Source organism: Oncorhynchus gorbuscha, linkage group LG18 (genome assembly GCF_021184085.1).
Source record: "Oncorhynchus gorbuscha isolate QuinsamMale2020 ecotype Even-year linkage group LG18, OgorEven_v1.0, whole genome shotgun sequence".
Taxonomy (NCBI): Eukaryota; Metazoa; Chordata; class Actinopteri; order Salmoniformes; family Salmonidae; genus Oncorhynchus; species Oncorhynchus gorbuscha.
In genome coordinates this window covers 62,405,725-62,428,151 of record NC_060190.1, presented here as the reverse complement: position 1 = coordinate 62,428,151, position 22,427 = coordinate 62,405,725, and the positions used below count along the sequence as shown (strand labels likewise).

Below are 22,427 nucleotides of genomic sequence, written 5' to 3'. Positions count from 1 at the left end.
TGGAGTCTTTGACAATTTTTAGGGCCTTCCTCTGACACCGCCTGGTATAGAGGTCCTGGATGGCAGGAAGCTTGGCCCCAGTGATGGTCTGGGTCGTTCGCACTACCCTCTGTAGTGCCTTGCGGTTGGAGGCCGAGCAGTTGCCATACCAGGCAGTGATGCAACCAGTCAGGATGCTCTCGATGGTGCAGCTGTAGAACCTTTTGAGGATCTGAGGACCCATGCCAAATATTTTCAGTCTCCTGAGGGGGAATAGGTTTTGTAATGCCCTCTTCATGACTGTCTTGGTGTGCTTGGACCATGTTAGTTTGTTGGTGTTGTGGACACTAAGGAACTTGAAGCTCTCAACCTGCTCTACTGCAGCCCCGTCGATGAGAATGGGGGCGTGCTCGGGCCTCTTTTTCATGTAGTCCACAATCATCTCCTTTGTCTTGATCACTTTGAGGGAGAGGTTGTTGTCCTGGCACCGCACGACCAGGTCTCTGAACTCATCAATATAGGGTGTCTCTTGTTTAGATTGGCATCTCAGGAGACTCAGCCCCTCTGTTGAGCACACATTAACACGTACTGGCCTCCCTATAACACGGCTTAAACACAACATTTTAAATCTGCATTTAGTCTAATTTCATCTAATTTCACCATCTTTCATGACGAGGCCCAATGTTTTAAGGGCATTTATTCTACTTTGTATAAATCATTAATCAGCCAAGTTAATTTACTTCTGTCTGACTTGGTCAGCTTCATTAACTGCTCTGGAGTTGGGCAACTAGACGCGCCTCCCGCCGCACCAGGCTTGTGACCAACACAAAAGATGTAAATCTCACCACTGATTTCAGGAATGCAGACCCAGATAAGCATCGGTGTCATTCAGTTCATACTTATCCCAGGAGCGAGGGGAGGGAGTTGGGCTGGGGGGTGAGGGGATGTCTGTCTGGCTTGTGCATCATCAAAATTAGAAACAATAAGGACTTGAAAATTGAAAAAAATCTACGGCTGAATATTTGTTTTATTTTAGTTGGATTATAGAATTACATGCAATTATAGAGCATATGTAACCATTTGTATACAGCACATTCTCCTTTAAAATGAAGTAACAACAGAAAAGGTTTTTGGTATAGACTCATATGTTGGTTTTAATTGAGCACCGCATAGGATTTGAGTGTTTTAAAATGGATATTTCTCATGGAGATCCTTTGGAAGGCAGGCACGCCCACCCGTTGGTCCTGTTTCCCATTAAAAAGCCATTCTGCGTGGTTCTTCTGGGAGTAAATATATCAATTTCCATAGAAAGTGTTTTGTTTGTGAGGGTGAGTGTTTTCTTGGACTCCATTGCGTTGCCTCACTGAGGTTAGGTTTCTCTCAGATGTGTGTTTTTATCCCCTGCTTTCCACACAGCCGTGAAGCAGAACACTAACAGAACCTGATCTATGCTCCTTCCTCCAGCCCAGTACGGACATGTCATCTGCAAGTATCTTGTCCGGAAAGACGAATCAAAAGACTAGTTCATCACCCAGTGGAAGGAGAGTCTATGAATACAGTACAAACAAACAAACAAGAAACAGTCAGGAACGAACCAATAGAAAAATCTGTTATAGAAGTGAACTCATGTGGGAAGGAAATGACACGTTTACAGTTTGGCCCAGGTTAGAACGTACTGTATCCCCTGTACTGTGCCTTGTTTTAACAGCTGTTTCTCCTACTCCCTGCTGTCTCAGGTTTTTAAGTCATGATGCAACAATCTGGGACCGAGGCGACAAGCAATGGTCCAGCCAGTCAGAACAGAGCAGCGAGCGTGGAGGACGGGTCCAGGGACGCGAGGCCCAAGAGCGCCACGTCAGTGGACGTCATGGCAGCTGACCTGATCCATCTCCAGCAGCAGCAGGTCAACTAGGTTCCTCTCTTCACACCTGTCTTAATGAAAGGAATAATCCCCTCAAAAACTATCTTTTGGTATTTGTTTCATTATTTTACTGTTGTTTACAGTCCTAAAAATGTTTTGCATGTCAGCAATCAAGTTACTATTTGCTTTTTGAAAGTCTTATATCTTCACAACTTGATTGCTGACATGCAAAACCTTTTGGGACTGTATCAACAGTGGCCTAATGAAAATAATGTCAAAATGAGTGGATTTTATTCCCTTGGCAACAACAGTCCCTATCCCCTCTAAAGTGCCTGTTAATATTTAATCCCGACCCAAAGTACATCAAGTACATAAACACATGATTATTATTTATGTATATTGGAGAGTGTTTTGAATGTTTAAAGAGAGGGTAGTGCTCTCAATGATTGTGTGTTTGGATGCGGACATGTTTAGTGTATTATGCAGCTTCTTCATTTTGGTGAAGTATTTGTTGAGGTAGGTCAACATATTTTAAGTGTATAGGTGCCACACGATTCTCGGACAGTTGGAGTGCTGTGCTATGCAATGGGCTGACAGTATTTTCCCTTAGCTCATTGTAAACACGCCTCACACTCACAACTAATGCCACACTCCTCTGTGTCCAACCAATGAGGCCCATAGAATGGCGGTAGATTTATTATTAGTGAAGCCCAAAACATTTTCAGCATCTGAGACTTGAGGGAAACAGACAAGCTCTTTCTGTTGGTGTCAGTGTTATGTGTGCCACACGACAGCGTGTTTAAGGAAACAGCATTGAAAAGATCACTGTGTCTCATGCTGTCTTGGCATTGAAGAATGACTGGGGTTGTTGTCAAGAGCAGTTTAGTCATGATGCACAGCCTCTTTTGTTGCTGCCTGTTGTCACAGTATATCAATCAACATCTGTATGAGGTAAAGAACAATGCTGAAACATGCATTTTGTCACAACAAAAATAACAGTAATTCATTTGAAGTCATTCGTTTGAAGCAATCAGCTTGTGAACACGTACAGTACAGCACATTGTGAGTAATAGCCCAAGAAATCACAGGTTTGTGATGTGTTGCAAGCCAGAAACATTAACACCAGCAAAGTTGCAAATGCACAATTTACAATAATTCCTTCAGCAATAATAGAAAAAGTATACAAAGAAAGATGTGTCTGCAAACGTCCTTTCCTTGTTAGACCTATAGGTGGTCTACTCCACATGGCTGTCCCTCCCTCCTCTCCCCTCCACCACTGCTGTTCTAGCCGTCTCCCTTATTTTCTCCAGCTCAACATTAACATGTCGTCAGTGAGAAAATCACAGCCATACTGAATTCATTACTGCAGTAGTCGCACAAAACCATGGATACAATTTCAATAACTGCGGGCCACAGTTGAGTAAACAGTTGCACTGAAACTTAATTCCTGTTGACTTTTCCTTCATTCTTTGCCAGGGGCGCATTCTGATTCGCTGTGCAAAGACAACAGGGGTTACAACTTTGATGAATGCGAGGCAGACGAGAGGGAGAGAGAGAGCAGGGAAATGTGGCATGGGATGCACACTTGACACCAAGGAGAGAGAGAGAGAGAAAATCCTTCACCCGAGGAAAAGTGCCAACTGTCCGACACTGGTCTCTGTTCTCTGGTCATATGGATGGGATAATGATTCTCTCAGATCAGTCATTTAGGAAAATAATGTAGAAATAAAAACATTACTTGTGAATTTAGTCCTGTAGAATTTTTTCCTATTCATTTCAATAAATCGTAGATGTTTTTCTTTCCGTTTGTCCCTTTGGACAAAGAACGACCATGGTTAATTTCTGTGGCGTACCATACGGTTTATGATGGAGAGAGAGAGGCAGATGGATGAATTGTTCTGTGTGATAAATGGTGCATGGTTCGGGATGAAGGACGAGATGTCTCATTCCCTGCTCCTGACGTTCTCCTTTGATAGGGTACTTACCAGTGGAGAGTTCTGGGGGAATGCGCCTGCGTTTTTATTCTCCCATTAGGCTAACCCAGGATTTTCATTCATGCATCATGAACCATGTTAATTGTCCCATGGGCATTAAGATCTTCGCTCAATTACTTGATAACTTTTACTTTTGTGGCATTTTGCAGTCTGTCTTTTACGTTTTATTTGCTGGTTGTGTTAATATAGGGGGGAACTTGACAGATATGTGGGCTACTCTGAGAAACATCCAAGACACCATGTCCCTTTTGGTGATGCAGAAATCAATCTAGACTTTTTTGTTCACCCCTGAGTCAGGGTGAACAACAAACCTGGTGGTGGTATACCATTTATTCTTATTAGGGAACATAACTGTGAAAGACAGTGCTCATTAATAAAGATAGGGGATACAATAATAGTAATCTGTTTGATCATCTTGATTCTGACAGGGGAATTCATCTTGTAGACCAGTCAGATTTGGGGGAAGTGGACCATAAGCTTGCTTTAAACATCTCTATTAGTAAGTCAAATACTGGGCTGTAATTACCCATTATTGGTCATTCACTGTATAGACACATTTCATGTTTGAACAGAAATGTTCCCATTTGGTGGATAAATATAGTGTATTGTTGTGTCAACCAAACAGAAGGTTTGCACCCTATATTTTCTCAATATGACTCCTTTCTTTTATGTTTTCTCTCAACTTTTTTTGCTGATGGAGCAGAAGTTGTGGTTTTCAGAAATCCCTTTAAATGAGGAAGTGAAGATTATAGACATCATAAAGACAAAATATATTTTTAAAAAGGGGCTGTGTTTTTGCAATAGCTAAACATTTGTGGGTTTTCCGTTTGTTTTGATGTTATTGATTTTGCAAGAGGAAGTTCCGATGTCCAAAGGGGCCGTCACAGATCAGACCAGATGCAGCCAACCACATCGACAAGCAGCCAGTCACAGTGATGATGTGATTGAACAGTTAGATACTGTAGGCTGCTGTTGACTCCTGCACATTCAAGTTACTACATGTACTGTTGTTGATTGTGATTTATGGTTGATTTAGGCATTTCATTCGTAATCTTGCACATGTTTATGCAAGCAACCGATTCCTCTGCTAGAAATTGGATTCAGCTGATATAACTGGAGTATTAAATATGGAGTATTAATATCCTGTCTCTTAGAGGTGTTCTTTTAATGAAGTTTGAGAGATTCCTCAAATATCATCGTTCCTCAGTGATAGAAAATACATTGATTGTACAAATCATTAAGAACACCTTCCTAATATTGAACACACTTTTACCCTCAGCACTAGGAACCGACATCTCCTGAGCTGCAGGCTTCAATAAACGTTGCAGGAAAAGATGATCATGAGGAAAATTACGTTATCTGGCAAGCTTAAAGGCCTTACATAAACATGTGGTGGAAATATTAAACAACGCAGACTGTGGCCTCCAAAAATCTGGCTTCTCTAGAAAATACACTGAGTGTACAAAACATTCAGAGTATTGAGTTGCCCCACCTTTTGCTCTCAGAACAGCCTCGATTCATCAGTGCATGAACTCTACAAGGTGTCGCACTGGGATGCTGAACCATGTTTACTCCAATGCTTCCCAAAGTTGTGTCAAGTTGGCTGGATGTCCATTGGGTTGGACCATTCTTCATACACATGGGAAACGGTTGAGCGTGAAAAAACCAGCAGCGTTGCAGTTCTTGACACAAACCGGTGAACCTGGCACCTACTACCATACCCTGTTCAAAGGCACTTCAATCCTTTGTCTTGCCCTTCACCCTCTGAATGGCACACATACACAATCCATGTCCCAATTGTTTCAATGCATAACAATCCTTATTTAACCTGTCTCCTCCCCTTCATCTTCACTGATTGAAGTGGATTTAACATGTGACATCAATAAGGGATCATATCTTTCACCTGCATTAACCTGGTCAGTCAATGTCATGGAAAGAGCAGGTGTTCATAATGTTTTGTCCACTCATTGTACACGCCAACAATATCATCAGAAAAAGAACAACAGCCAGATGAATCATTGCTTTTTCTTTACAGCAGAAATATCGATCCAGGCTTCTTTGTCAGACAAGTTCTCTAAAGCTTTGACACAAATCGCAAGATAAGGCAAACCAACTTTTTTCTTCTTTAATGTCTCTTCGGTGTTGGAGCAGGGCCATCAGTACTGTCTGGAGAGCAACACTTTGGCTCTTCACATGGAGCCGCAGACACAGGTTAGCTGTTTGCATAATATCAACTATAACAAGGTCCCTCTCGACATGGTGGAAGAGAGAGACACACACACACACACACACACACACACACACACACACACACACACACACACACACACACACACACACACACACACACACACACACACACACACACACACACACACACACACACACACACACACACTGCTCAGCACAGCCCTGTACTGTAAAGTAGACAACCAGGCCCAGTACAGTACAGTGTAGCAGGGCCAGTGCTGCTGAGGCCTGTGTCCTGGTCAGTAGAGCAGACTAGTGGTCAGACTAACTGGCATTTAGATCAGAAAGGTTAAAATCATCAGGTCAGAGGTGAGCTCAGAGCAGCTCTCATGCTGCTGGACCGCTGGCTGCTGATTGCGTCCACTTGACTGTGGAGTTCAGTGGAACAGAACCACCTCTCTTTACTACAAGTAAAAAACACTCGTTATCACCACACATTTTAATTAAATTAAATTCTGCAATTCAGCTTTTTGTTTTCTCACAGCAGTGTATCTGCTCAGTACTGCATAACCAATAGGTGTGATAAAGGGCATGTTTCTCTGTGTGGTTGGTGTCCAAAGGCAATGACGCATTATTCTCTCATTGTGTGTTTGCTTCCTGAGGGTTGCAGTCAATGACCAATATGCATGCCACACACACACCCCTCCTCATCTCAGAGAGGATCATGTTAAAAGGATACACACTGCTCTGTTTCACTCACAGCCACCCGTGTAATGCTGTGGATTGTCTTTCCTTCATCTCTCAGTGCTCTCAGGTATCTGCTTGTAAACTGTTCATATTGTCAGATCGGGCTGGGGACGGTAGAGGCTCCAACTTATTGGAAATCTGGGGGAACGGATAACACCAGTGTTATGACACTGCATATTGGCCCTAAATTGCTTTGTTGGTAAAACGATAGTGCTCTTCCAATTTGAATAATTGTATGGAATCCCTCCCAGAACAGTTTAATTATGTTATCACACAACTCACAGCATCTGTCTTTATAGTGGAGCAGATGACAGTTTTATTACAGGCTGAATTTCTTGGGTGGTTCTGGCAATTGATGTGTGATCTGATTAATAATCATACTGATGGAGGTGAAAATTGAACAGTAATGTGCTTGTATGTAGGAATTGGAAAAGATAATTAGAAAAAAACACGCCTTGTGTCACAAGAAAACTTCATCACTGTTTTTGTCGATTCCTAAGCCTTCCGCAATTGAACCATATTGCTTTTTGAGTCTAGTTAATTGTTACATGCAATATATTTTTCTCCCAGGGAAGAGAGATCTGTTTAGTCTATCCCAGTATAACTTCTGAAGCCTTTTGTCATGTCTTGTTGAGTTTTCTCCCTGGGTTTTGGAGGTAAACACATTAGCAGCACCAAAATGGCAAGCTCATGAAATCATCCATTTTGTTAAGTGTACCTTAAGCGTGTCCTTTCAGCCCGTGAGACGATCAGCAGCAGAGAGAGATGCAGCACAGGTTGCATGTTTGCATACCATACCAAACCCATAAGTTTAAAATAGTTGACTGATCCATGGGTTGACATCCTGTTTACACACCCTCCCCGGGGCTGGTTCATTTGGGCAAATGGGGGGGGATCTGAGGAGTTGTTTGACAATGAGGTCATCAGAGAGACTCTTAACTTCCCTCATGCCCCAACAAGCCTGCAACGCAAGTCGCTCCATACTATACTGTAGCTAACCCTGGCCCCATGAAACACAGGGATAATGGATTTCAGGTCAAACGGTCAGGATGGGGTGTAATGTTTAAAAAAAAATGTTGTTTATTTATTTTACCTTTATTGAACTAGGCAAGTCAGTTAAAAACAAATTCTTATTTTCAATGACGGCCTAGGAACAGTGGGTTAACTGCCTGTTCAGGGGCAGAACGACAGATTTGTAGTGGAAGGTGTATTGTTTTGTATCCCGTATTTATCAGGATGATGTAACGGTGAAGTGGAAACGTCTAGGAGCAACAACGGCTCAGCCGCAAAGTGGTAGGCCACACAAGCTCAAAGAACGGGACAGCCAAGTGCTGAAGCACATAGTGCGTAAAAATCGCCTGTCCTCGGTTGCAACACTCACTACCGAGTTCCAAACTGCCTCTGGAAGCAACGTCAGCACAATAACTGTTCGCCAGGGGCTTCATTAAAGGAGTTTCCATGGTCGAGCAGCCACACACAAGCCTAGGATCAAGCAATGCTAAGCGTCGGCTGGAGCCATTGGACTCTGGAGCAGTAGAAATGCGTTCTCTGGAATGATGAATCACGCTTCACCATCTGGGTGTCCGACGGAACGAATCTGGGTTTGGCGGATGGCAAGGGAACGCTACCAGCCCCCGTGCATTGTGCCAACTGTAAAGTTTGGTGGAAGAGGAATAATGGTCTGGGGCTGTTTGGTTTGAGCTAAACCCCATAGTTCCAGTAAAATTAAATCTTAACGCTATTCTAGATGATTCTGTGCTTCCAGCTCTGTAGCTATAGTTTGGGGAAGGCCCTTTCCTAATTCAGCATGACAATGCCTCCATGCACAAAGCAAGGTCCATACAGAAATGGTTTGTCAAGATTGGTGTGGAAGAATTTGACTGGCCAGGACAAAGAGCCCTGACCTCAACCCCATCGAACAGCTTTAGGATGAATTGGAACGACGACTGTGAGCGAGGCCTAATCGCCCAACATCAGTGCCCGACATCATTAAAGCTCTTGTGACTGAATGGAAGCAATTCCCTGCAGCATCAAGTGGAAAGCCTTCCCAGAAGAGTGGAGGCTGTTATAGCAGCAAAGGGGGGACCAACTCCATATTAATGCCCATGATTTTGGAATGAGATACTTTTGATCATGTAATGTATTTAGCAATCTTATGGCTTGGGGATAGAAGCTGTTCAGGGTCCTGTTGGTTCCTGACTTGGTGCATCGGTACAGCTTGGCTGTGAGGTAGTAGAGAGACAGTCCGCTAGACAGCACCTCGCCTAAACAGGTGTGCGTTTCTTTCGCTTCCAGATTGGCTGGACTCTTTGAACATTTTTAAGGCCTTTCTCTCTGACACCGCTTGGTATAGATGTCCTGGATGGTAGGGAGCTCGGCCCAAGTGATGTACTGGGCCATACTCACTAGCCACTGCAGCGCCTTGCGGTCGGATGCGAAGCAGTTGCCATACCAAGCAGAGATGCAGCCAGTCAAGATGTGAGGGCCCATGCCAAATCTTTTCATCCTCCTGAGGGGGAAGAGGTGTTGTCGTGCCTACTTCACGACTGTTGGTGTGTGTGGACCATGTTAATTCCTTAGTGATGTGGACACCGAGGAAATTGAAGATCTCGACCTACTCCACTAAATGCATCTAGTGTGTAATGTTGGGTCAGTGTGGCCACTGCTATCTATGTAAATTATGAGTGTGTATGCTGGGATCATTAGGAAGCCTGAAGTGGCTCTCATTGTGGGGCACCCGGATGATGGCCGTGTCTGTGCGTTAGTGCTGAAGAGGGAAACTGTAAACTTCTGAGTAGGTGTCTGAAGTCTGTGTAGGTTCATTATTAGATGGCTTATTAAGAGGGCTGAACTGACTAGGGTTTTGACTAAATGCATCGATGATGTTTTATTTAAAGTAATACTCACAAACCCATCCCTAAACCTCCCGATCGCACACACACACGCACACACGCACACACACACACACACACTGGTATTGGTCTGTTTTTGTTGAGCAGATTGTGTGTTTAGTTTTGTAAATAAGGAACCATTTTAACAGGGCCTCAGGAGGCTTGGGTTGGGAAAGTACAAGCCCAAACATGGCTGGTTTTAATAGCCATTGTCAAAACACTCTTTAAACAAAAAAACTATTCAGTGGAATGGAATGTTTACATCTAGTTGAATAATAATGCCTTTTTTGGAGAAACTAGTCTTTTAGGATGGCCAATTTGACCCAATTTATTAGGGATAAAGCTATAGTGAATATGTACCAAGAAAGTATTTCCTACACAGAAAACTTATGGGTAATTAATATTAATAGGCTGTGCTTGTTAACACCCCCAATGCAAGTGCAATGTAGATCCCATTAACATAGAAGGGGCCCTAAGGAATTTGGCAGATAAGGGTTAAACGAGCTATTGAAATTGAAACTGGATCTTTCTCCCATTAAAACACTTATTAGTTTCAATAAAGCCCTAATCCTTGCAACTGCATTTGCCTCAGATTAAAGCATCTATTTGGGCTTCAGAGGCCACAACAGTGCACAGATACATATGGGTGTGTGTGTGTGTGTATGTGTGTGCGTGCGTCCGTGAGTGTGCATGTGTGTGTGTGTGTGTGTGTGTGTGTGTGTGTGTGTGTGTGTGTGTGTGTGTGTGTGTGTGTGTGTGTGTGTGTGTGTGTGTGTGTGTGTGTGTGTGTGTGTGTGTGTGTGTGTGTGTGTGTGTGTGTGTGTGTAAATATGTGTATTGGGGTTGGCGGGATGGATTACCAATGGAGGTACTAGCCTGCTAATGCAAAGCGGTGTAGTGAAACTGGCTTTTTATATTTGATTAATAATCTACGCGCCACACTGTGGAAAACAGACGTCAATGTTCATTCACGCCGTCAGACCCCAGATCTGAAACTGGGCATGCTGGGTGACAGAGAGGGAAGAGAAGAGCTGGAGTCTGGAGGGGAGCAAAGTGATGGCAGCAAAACGCCTGTTTACTCTTGCCAGGCATCTGTTAGCAACACGCAAGCTTGTGATATTGCTCCCCAGAGCAACTTGTGAAGAATGTGCCTGCCGCCTGTTTCTTAAAGGGCTCAAAATGCCTCTAAATGGGTTAGCGGCCTGATGGTACCAAACGGTCAGGGGCAGACTTAGTGATTTGGAGGCTTGAAACAGAGGCCAGTCTGAGCCCCCTCCCCCATGGGTCTACAATGAATTTTTTTAGGGGTTATATAGTAAATACATGTAATTTGACAATAAAAATGTATGTGCCATGAACACAACCAGTCATGTTTGTTAAACAAATCATTACAGAAAGTAGATTACCTTTCCACGTTCATCCAAAAATATTTCCAGCTTCCGAGTGGTTGAAACGATCTCACCGAAGAAAGCATCCGAGTGAGGGAAACGGCGCCCCTCTGTCTTTCTATATGTAGCTCATGTATCTGATGCTGTCTGGCCAAAAGGAGTATGACATGCCATACTCTTTTTAACCAGACAGCAGCAGATACATGTGCTACACATACTGTACATGGCCCCTGCCTCGACAACAAAGGCAGTATTATCAGCAGCACCTGTCTTTTTGCTAAAGAAATGCTTTAAGATTGAATTTTTCTGTGAAAATTATTATAATATTTTTTTCTCTGCCCCGTTCTGAAAGCGCCTCATTGCTGCAAGTTCATTTCAATGAAAGTCATGTTTGCTATCATATCGTGTGAAACAATGCAGGGGAACTCTGTCAGGGTAGAATAGTCCATTATAATGAACCAGTCCGTGGACACTTGTTTCTACTATTCTGAGAAAAATATTTGTATATGTATGGAAATAAAGTATTGATCTATATTATGAGTTATTATTCAGCTGTACGGATGTATTTACATTTTTGGAGGCCTTTTTTGTCAGCAATGTGGCCTCATTAACCTGGGCACAGTGGCCAGACAAAACCCCCCTTCCAACTATTTCCATTGTAACTTTTAAGCTTCCTGCAGATTTTGCAGTTGCTGAACCAACTTGCTGAAGTAAGACAGAATGAGAGCGATGAGCTGAGCAGCCCATGACAGCGGGTCATTTGTCGGGGTGGGCTGGGTTGGGGATGCCTCGAGCCGAGTATGCGGGGCCCTCAATCGGAGAAATTATATACAGTACCAGTCAAAAGTTTAGACACACCTTCTCATTCAAGGGTTTTTCTTTATTTGTACTATTTTCTACATTGTAGAACTCCAAACTTTTGACTGGTACTGTATATATAAAAAAGATTACTGGAATAGTTTAAATATATATATATGACCAGCTCACGAGGCCCCTTGATGATGTGAGGCCTGATGCAATTGCCTCTTCTGCCTAATGGTCCACCATTGCAAATGGCAAACTTTTTTTTCTCTTTTCTCCCTCACCCTTTTTGTTTGCCTCGTCCCTACCCATCAATTCTCTCTGTCAAAGAATAGAGCAGTGAGCACAGAGGATTTGTAACTTTTGGTTGGTAATGTTGTGTGTGCAGAGGGTTTGGGAAATCATTCTTTATTTTGTAAACCTGTTACACCACTAACACGGTCTCCCCAGCATCAGTTGCTGTGATCCTAATGCTTATGGTGTACTAACTAGCTGGGAAATGGCCTCTGTAGGCTAGACCGTAAAAAGAGAGGCACAGACATGTCGGCTTCATTAAGTCACTATGCAGTGCTCTAGTTGAGATATATGAAGAACTGGCCTTGGTCTCTTTACGCAGGTCGTTAGGATCTCTAACGTAGAGGCCGTTAGTGGTGATAGGGAGACCATCTTTCTCAGGCTTAGCATGAAGGCAGGTTATGAGTAGTGAATATACAATGAGACATGAACAATAATTATTTCTTTAACCATTTTTTCCCTTTGTTATCATGAAAGGACAAATATGAAAATGACTGAAATCTATACTGAAAAAAAAATTGAATACGCAATACGTAAACTGTTGATCCCATGTTTCCTGAGCTGAAATAGAAGATCCCAGAAATGTTCTATATGCACAAAAAGCTTATTTCTCTAAAATGTTGTACACAAATTTGTTTAAATCCCTGTTAGTGAGCATTTCTCCTTTGCCAATATAATCCATCCACCTGACAGGTGTGGAATATCAAGAAGCTGATTAAACAGCATAATCATTACCAAGGTGCACCTTGTGCTGGGGACAATAAAAGGCCACTCTAAAATGTGCAGTTTTGTCACACAACACAATGCCACAGATGTCTCAAGTTGAGGTAGTGTTCAGTTGGCATGCTGACTACAGGATTGCCCACCATAGCTGTTGCCAGAAATGTTGCTGATGTCAACGTTGTAAACAGAGTGCCCCATGGTGGCGGTGTGGTTATGGTATGGACAGGCATAAGCTATGGACAACAAACTCAAATGCATTTTATCAATGGCAATTAGAATGCTCAGAGATACCGTGAAGAGGTCTTCAGGCCCACTGTCGTGCCATTCATCAACCCACATCACCTCATGTTTCAGCATGAAAAAGCTGAAAATGACCCAGTTTTTCCCTGAACTTCATACTCACCCAACATGTCACACATTGAGCATGTTTGGGATGCTACGACAGCGTGTTCCAGTTCCCGACAATAGCCAGCAACTTTGCACAACCATTGAAGAGGAGTGGGACAACATTCCATAGGCCACAATTAACAGCCTGATCAACTCTATGCAAAGGAGATGTGTCGCACTGCATGAGGCACATGGTGGTCACACCAGATACTGGTATTCTGATCCATTCCCCTACGTTTCTTTTAAAGGAATCTGTGAACAACAGTTGCATATTTGTATTCCCAGCCATGTGAAAACCATAGATTCTGCCTAATGAATTTATTTCAATTGACTGATTTCCTTATATGATCTGTAACTCAGGAAAATCTTTGAAATCTTGCATTTATATTTTTGTTCAGTGTAAAATCAAATTAACTCCTATAAAGGTAATTATACAGTCCTTTCGGAAAGTCTTCAGACCCCGTTCCCACATTTTGTTACGTTAACGCCTTATACTAAAATGGATCCAATCGTTTTTGTTGCTCATCAATCTACACACAGTACCCCATAATGACATAGCAATAACAGGTTTTTAGAAATATTGGGAAATGTATTACGAACAAAAAAACTGAAATATCACATTTACATAACTATTCAGACTCTTTACCCAGTACTTTGTTGAAGCACCTTTGGCAGAGATTATAGCCTCGACTCTTCTTGGGTATGACGCTACAAGCTTGGCACACCTGTATTTGGGGAGTTTCTCCCATTCTTCTCTGCAGAACCTCTGAAGCCCTTTCAGGTTGGATGGGGGGCATCGCTGCACAGTTACTTTCAGGTATCTCCAGAGATGTTCGATCAGGTTCATGTCCGGGCTCTGGCTGGGCCACTCAAGGACATTCAGAGACAGTCAGACACTCCTGCGTTGTCTTGGCTGTGTGCTTAGAGTCATTGTCCTGTTGGAAGGAGGATCTTCGCCCAAGTCTGAGGTCCTGAGCGATCTGGAGCAGGTTTTCATCAAGCATCTCTCTGTACTTTGCTCCGTTCATCTTTCCCACGATCCTGACTAGTCTCCCAGTCCCTGCCTCCGAAGAACATCCCACAGCATGATGCTGCCACTGCTGTGCTTCACCATAGGGATGGTGCCAGGTTTCCTCCAGATGTGATGCTTGGCATTCAGGCCAAAGAGTTAAATCTTGGTTTAATCAGACCAGAGAATATTTTTTCGCATTTTCTGAGAGTCATTAAGTGCTTTTTGGCAAATTCCAAAGCGGGCTGTCATGTGCCTTTTACTGAGGAGTTGCTTCTGTCTGGCCAATCTACCATAAAGGCCTGATTAGTGGAGTGCTGCAGAGATGGTTGTCCTTCTTGAATGTTTTCCCATCTCCACAGAGGAACTCTGGAACTCTGTCAGTGACCAATCGGGTTCTTGGTCACCTCCCTGACCAAGGCACTACTCCCCTGATTGCTCAATATGGCCGGGCGGCTAGCTTTAGGAAGAGTCTTGGTTGTTCCAAACTTCTTCCATTTAAGAATGATGGAGGCTACTGTGTTATTGGGGACCTTCAATGCTGCAGAAATGTTTTGGTACCCTTCCCCAGATCTGTGCCTCGACACAATCATGTCTCGGAGCTCTATGAACAATTCCTTCGACCTCATGGCTTGGTTTTTTGCTCTGACATGCACTGTCAACTGCGGGACCTTATATATACAGGTGTGTGCCTTTCCAAATCATGTCTAATCAATTGAATTTACCACAGATGGACTCCAATGAAGGTCTAGAAACAGGTCAAGGATGATCAATGGAAACAGGATGCACCTGAGCTCAGTTTCGAGTCTCATGGCAAAGGGTCTGAATATTTACGTAAATAAGGTATTTCTGTTTATTATTTATAATAAATTGGAAAAAATGTCTAAAAACCTTCACTTTGTCATTATGGGATGTTCTGTGTAGATTGGGATTTTTATTTTATTTAATCAATTTTAGAATAAGGCTGTAACGTAACAAAATGTGGTAAAGTCAAGAGGCCTGAATACTTTCCCAATGCACTGTATATTTGTGTGGACCCTCACCCTGCCTCCTTTCAGAGCTCATTGGATGATTTGACTTGTCTCTTCCCATCAATGTATGTATCAGTGATTAATAATGACCTCCGATGCGTTCAATAGTGACGTGGCCTCTATTTGAGAGAAAAATGACAAGGGGCCTGCGTGTGAATGCTTGTATTACATTTAGAGAATGATATGCTACGCCTCTGATGTGATGTCTCATCATAAATAAAAGTGATTGCCACCCAGCATCCTGTGAATGATGGCTGCCATAAATACTCATTCACAGCACCACTTGCATATATCCTCATTCGGTCTTTCTCTCTCTCTTAAAAAAAGGATATATATTATTTAAATGGCCAATCAAAACAAATGTTTTCTCCACTGTGAGGAGGCCGGGTGGGAGCCCCTTTGGAGAACAGGGAGAGATGTGTGTTGTGTTGCTTTCTAGCTTTGGGCTTCTCTGCGCTGTTGTTATTTGGTTGTTTACAATCTCTGACATGATGTAATGGGATGGTTGTGAAAGTACTAGCCAGTAAATGGCACAGAAAATAAGACAGGCCTAAATGGCTTTTTCTCCCCCTCCCCCTTCTTTCTCTCTCTCCCTCTGTTTTCTCCAGAACTGGGAATATGTCCTGCATTTTACTGAGGGAACGAGTCTTGAATATAAGTAACTGTTCTTTGCATTAGGTGCTCCCCGGAGGTAAGGAGAAAATATCATATCTCTGCGTGAAATGCGAATATGAAATCTAGCAGAAAGAAATATTTATGACTATTTTCTGCTTGATTAGAGTTGGATGACATGCGCTAGGATACAGGGACTGGAGAAAAGGGAGCATTGCTTCTGGGAAAATGTTTAGAGCAGGCCCTGCCTGTCCTTCCATCTGTCTGTCTGTTCTGGGGAGGAAGAGCAGGCCCTGCCTGTCCATCCATCTGTCTGTCTGTTGTGGGGAGGGAGAGCAGGCCCTGCCTGTCCATCCATCTGTCTATCTGTTCTGGGGAGGGAGAGCAGGCCCTGCCTGTCCATCCATCTCTCTATCTGTTCTGGGGAGGGAGAGCAGGCCCTGCCTGTCCATCCATCTGTCTGTCTGTTCTGGGGAGGGAGCGCATGGGAACGGCATGTCCATGTTCAACGGGAGTCATCTGGGAGTGAGACATACAGTAGGGAAGTGATTGGCTTCTTCAGTACCATACTCCAGAGAGGTAGGCTGCTGTCATCTGCCTAACAGCTACAGGTACACTAAATGCCTCCCACCAGTCACAGCATAGACATATTCTACACTCCTACATTTGTCACACAAGTACATTAATAGAATGTGGAGTAGATTACTCTGTCAATACCACCATCTGTTGGTCACAGATCCCATAAAAGGTAGGGGTGTGGATCAGAATACCAGTCATTATCTGGTGTGACCACCATCTGTTGGTCACAGATCCCATAAAAGGTAGGGGTGTGGATCAGAATACCAGTCATTATCTGGTGTGACCACCATTTGCCGCATGCCTTGCTACATACATTTGAAGTCGGAAGTTTACATACACTTAGATTGGAGTCATTAAAACTTGTTTTTCAACCACTCCACAAATGTCTTGTTAATAACAAACTATAGTTTTGGCAAGTCGGTTAGGACATCTATTTAGTGCACGACACAAGTCATTTTTCCAACAGTTGTTTACAGACAGATTATTTCACTTATCATCCACTGTATCACAATTCCAGTGGGTCAGAAGTTTACATACACTAAATTGACTGTGCCTTTAAACAGCTTGGAAAATTACAGAAAATGATGTCATGGCTTTAGAAGCTTCTGATAGGCTAATTGACATCATTTGAGTCAATTGGAAGTGTACATGTGATGTATTTCAAGGCCTACCTTCAAACTCAGTGTCTCTTTGCTTGACATCACGGGAAAATCAAAAGAAATCAGCCAAGACCTCAGAAAATAATTTGTAAATCTCCACAAGTCTGGTGCATCCTTAGGAGCAATTTCCAAATGCATCAACGTACCACATTCATCTGTACAAACAATAGTATGCAAGTATAAACGCCATGGGACCACGCAGGCGTCATACATCTCAGGAAGGAGGCGCATTCTGTCTCCTAGAGATGAACGTGCTTTGGTGAAAAGTGCAAATCAATCCCAGAACAACAGCAAAGGACCTTGTGAAGATTCTGGAGGAAACGGGTACAAAATTATCTATATCCTGCTCAACAAGGAAGGAGCCACTGCTCCAAAACCGCCATAATAAAGCCAGAGTAGGCCTCTCGAGTGGCGGAGTGGTTAAGGGCGCTGTACTGCAGCGCCAGCTGTGCCACCAGAGACTCTGGGTTCGCACCCAAGGCTCTGTCGTAACCGGTCGCGATCGGGAGGTCCGTGGGGCGACGCACAATTGGCCTAGCGTCATCTGGGTTAGGGAGGGGTTGGCCGGTAGGGATATCCTTGTCTCATCGCGCACCAGCGACTCCTGTGGCAGGCCGGGCTCAGTGCGCGCTAACCAAGGTTACCAGGTGCACAGTGTTTCCTCCGACACATTGGTGCGGCTGGCTTCCGGGTTGGATGCTCGCTGTGATAAGAAGCAGTGCGGCTTGGTTGGGTTGTGTATCGGAGGATGCATGAATTTCAACCTTCGTCTCTCCCGAACCCATACGGGAGTTGTAGCGATGAGACAAGATAGTAGCTACTAAAACAATTAGATACCACGAAAACCGGGTAAAATAAAAAATTAAAATAAAGTCAGACTACGGTTTGCAACTGCACATGGGGACAAAGATCATACTTTGTGGAGAAATGTCCTTTGGTCTGCTGCAACAGAAATAGAACTGTTTGGCCATAATGACCATCGTTATGGAAAAGGGGGGAGGCTTGCAAGCCGAAGAACACCATCCCATCATGTGCTTTGCTGCAGGAGGGACTGGTGCACTTCACAAAATAGATGGCATCATGAGGAAGGATAATATGTGGATATATTGAAGCAACATCTCAAGACATCAGTCAGGAAGTTAAAGCTTGGTTGCAAATGGGTCTTCCAAATGGACATTGACACCAAGCATACTTCCAAAGTTGTGGCAAAATGGCTTAAAGACAACAAAGTCAAGGTATTGGAGTGGCCATCACAAAGCCCTCACCTCGATCCAATAGAAAATTTGTTGGCAGAACTGGAAAAGCATGTGCGAGCAAGGAGGCCTACAAACCTGACTCAGTTACACCAGCTCTGTCAGGAGGAATGGGCCAAAATTCACCCAACTCATTGTGGGAAGGTTGTGGAAGGCTACCCGAAACGTTTGACCCAAGTTAAACAATTTAAAGGCAATGCTACCAAATACTTATTGAGTGTATGTAAACCTCTGACCCACTGGGAATGTGATTAAAGCTGAAATAAATTATTATCTCTACTATTATTCTGACATTTCACATTCTTCAAATAAAGTGGTGATCCTAACTGTTTTACCAGGATTAATGGTCGGGAAATGAGAAAAAATTAGTAGAAATGTATTTGGCTAAGATGTATGTAAATTTCCAACTTTAACTGTATCTCCTTCACATTGAGTTGTTCAGTCTGTTGATTGTGGTCTGTGGAATGTTGTCCCACTCCTCTTCAATGGATATGCAAAGATGCTAGATATTGGCGGGAACTGGAACACGCTGTCACACACGTCGATCCAGAGCATCACAAACATGATCAATGGGTGACATGTCTCATGAGTATGCAGGTCATGGAAGAATTGGGACATTTTCAGCTTTTTCATGTGTACAGATCCTTGCGACATGGGGCCGTGCATTATCATGCTGAAACATGAGGTGATGGCTGAGGATGAATGGCACGACAATGTACCTCAGGATCTCATCACAGTATCTCTGGGCATTCAAATTGGCATCGTTAAAAGGAAATTGTGTTCATTGTCCGTAGCTTGTGCCTGCCCATACCATAACCCCACCACCACCATGGTTCACAACGTTGACATCATTAAACCGCTCGCCCACACAACACAAAACACGCTGTCTCCCATCTTTCCGGTGCAGTTGAAACCGGGATTCATCCGTGAAGTACACACTTCTCCAGACAGTAGCCATCAAAGGCCCACTGAAGTCGGTTACGACGCCGCACTGCAGTCAGGTCAAGACCCTGGTGAGGACGAGGACGACGAGCACACAGATTAATTTACCTGAGATGGTTTCTGACAGTTTGCGCAGAAAATGTTGGGTTGTGCAAACCCACAGTTTCATCAGCTGTCCGGGTGGCTGGTCTCAGACGATCCCGCAGGTGAAGAAGCCAAATGTGGAAGTCCTGGGCTGTCGTGGTTACACATGGTCTGAGGATGTGAGGCCGTTTGGACGTACTGCCAAATTCTCTATAGCAACATTGGAGGCGGCTTATGATAGATAAATCAATATTAAATGTTCTGGAAACAGCTCTGGTGGACATTCTCGCAGTCAGCATTCCGATTGCACGCTACCTCAAAACTTGAGACATTGTGTTGTGTGACAATCGGCACATTTTATAGTGGCTTTTTATTGTCCCCAGCACAAGGTGAATCGGTGTAATGATCTTGCTGTTCAATCAGCGTCTTGATATCAGCGTCACACCTGTCAAGTGGATGGATTATCATGGTAAAGGAGAAATGCTCACTAACAAGGATATACCAAATTGTGCACAACATTTGAGAGAAATAAGCTTTTTGTGCGTATGGAACACTTCTGGGATCTTCTATTTCAACTCATGCAACATGAAACCAACACTTTACACTTTTCAGTATAATTGTATGTGTGCAGGTGTTGACAGTGTAAATATACACATTACTGTGGCTGATACTTCTGGGAGTGTGTTAATGTGTGTGTTAGAGTGAGCGAGAGTGGCGGAGTCATTTCCCTAATGTCTGCCGTATAACAATCCCCACTACCCCACTTGTGTCATATTTTTTGTATTCATGCACACACTCAATTTTCTTTTGTCGTGCTTCGGATAAACGTTAATCATTGCAGCTTGCAACAGGGTAATAATCTGTGTTGTGGTGTTATGGCATATGAGACGTGCCAACGTTGTAAATAATATTTTAATTACTATATTGATGCAATTGTCCTTTCTCCTGAGCAACATTCCCTGTCAACCATTGGATTGTGTCCATACTGAGCATATGACTGGGGAAAAGGCACGGCTCTTAGAGCCATTTCCTAAGTGTCAGAGAAGTACAAAATTGAGAGTATGATTAATTTTTCAATTTCTCTCTGCGGATATCTAATAATTGTGCCCATAGATAGCCGAGGGCCCTTATTAAACATTAACATGCAAAAAGAAAGTTAGAATCAGAAAGATGGTATTTTGGATTGAATAATGTAAAATAACTGTAGGGCAACAGAGAAAAAGCTAACTAGTCGAGGTTTATTCTTGAAATGTTTTCCACCATCATGGGTACTCTTAATTACCAACTTTTATCTGCAGACTCAACACTATATTTATTTTTCCTCATTTCTAAATGCTAATTTTGTAACCTTGCGTACATCTCAGTAAATCTGTTTAAGGAATTATGTGAAATGTCAGTCTGAGGAATTCCTCTGCCAGGATTGTTTTTAATTGGTTTGTAATTGTGGTAGACAGACAATAGTTGAATTTTTAAAATTCAAGTTCTGATAAGTAATTCAATCTTACCTTCAGCATATAAATGCTTGGCTCCTTGATCTGTAAAACAGGCTGTGTTGCACGTGGTCCTTAAGACATTGGTCACAAGCATTTCGCTACACTCGCAATAACATCTGCTAACCATGTGTATGTGACCAATAATATTTGATTTTATTTTATTCGCGACATGGTGGCTTTTACCCTTGCTTCTGGAAGAGAGACACTACTTTAAGGAGAAGCTGAGCCTTTGAGGAGGGTAAATCCACCTGGACTTCTCTCTCTGTGCTGTCTTCCTCAGTTTGCTCTCTTCCACATAATATCATCTTCATCTGAGATAGCTGTGGCACAGGGGAACTGCATTTGTTGATCAAATTTGGCTTGGCTAACACTGCCATCTCCTCCCCCAGAAGTGAGGGGCTGTGCCTGGAATGCACGGCAGAGCTGAGCCGTGGCGTGGTGATTGATTGATTCTGCCTGTCACAGGACAAGATAACCACATCAGTAAATACTCTGTACTCCTCAGCCTCCCCCCTGCACAATCACAACCGAGGGCATCACTGGGTCTACAGAACACTGATGTATGTTGGGAATCCATTGTGAGGTTGTATTGCGTCAGTGGGGGTGTATGTGAGCTCCACTTGCGATGTTAGTTTAGTCCAATCCCTGATCTACCCTTTCAAACCAGGGTTATGGTAGACATAGAAAATTAAGCACATGTTTAATTTAACATACACACGTAACCAGCACTGGCTGTTCTCTGAGGGGATTTTGATTGGCGTTAAAACATTTAGTTTTTCTCCATCTGTAGTGAGGTCTCTAGCTGGTATTACACTGTGCTGGTTTCACTATGTGTGCCCATCTCCATGAGTTCACTAGAAATTGTCCTTCGTGTGGAGGCAGATTAAACTGGCCGTTCTTGCTATATTCATCTGTATCTTGGAGTGACTTTGTACTCTCTGTCTTTGCACTCAAGCTCAATGAAAACAATAAATTGTGTCCTTATCTTTGGAGCGAAATCAAGATGGGCTCAAACGCCTGTGAGTTATTTGTGGTTCTGGAGAGAGAAGAGAAAGAGACTGGAAAATGGACACCCATCTCACATTACAGACAGACAGACAGACAGAGAGAGAGAAGAGGTTTTTATCACAAGAGAGATGTGCACAAGCCTGGAGTGAATGAAATCCAGAGGAGTGCTGTGTGAAATTGAAAAAGGGGCCAGTGGGATTTGGGGGTTAGGAGACTGGGGGTACTGGGGACACAGTGGGCCTGGCTGACTGATGGATTATCCCACACCTTCCTTTCCCTCTGCTCTCTCCCACAGACTGGGTCACTACTACAAAGCCAACACTACCTGTATTGGGATAACCTACAGAAGGGCTGCTTTCATATCAGCTATCTAATTCCACCATTATTTGTTGTAATTCACTTTCAGTTAATTTGATCTATGTATAACATCCATCCATGAAGCACTGGTGCAGTATAACCACACAGACAGACATGACTGAAAGCATCCCAAGGTGATTCCATA

The 22,427-nt window shown here is 43.3% G+C and overlaps 1 protein-coding gene across 9 annotated transcripts in view; it reads left to right on the top strand.

Moving 5' to 3' along the window:
• LOC124003597 (forkhead box protein P1-B-like) overlaps positions 1–22,427 on the top strand; it is a 247,620-nt gene that overhangs the window by 129,566 nt on the left and 95,627 nt on the right. For all 9 annotated transcript variants that reach the window (XM_046311984.1, XM_046311980.1, XM_046311979.1 and 6 more), the window contains one exon: positions 1,716–1,882. In XM_046311984.1, coding sequence (XP_046167940.1) covers positions 1,727–1,882 — 156 coding nt within the window. In that variant the 5' untranslated portion in view covers positions 1,716–1,726. The remainder of the gene's footprint in view (positions 1–1,715; positions 1,883–22,427) is intronic.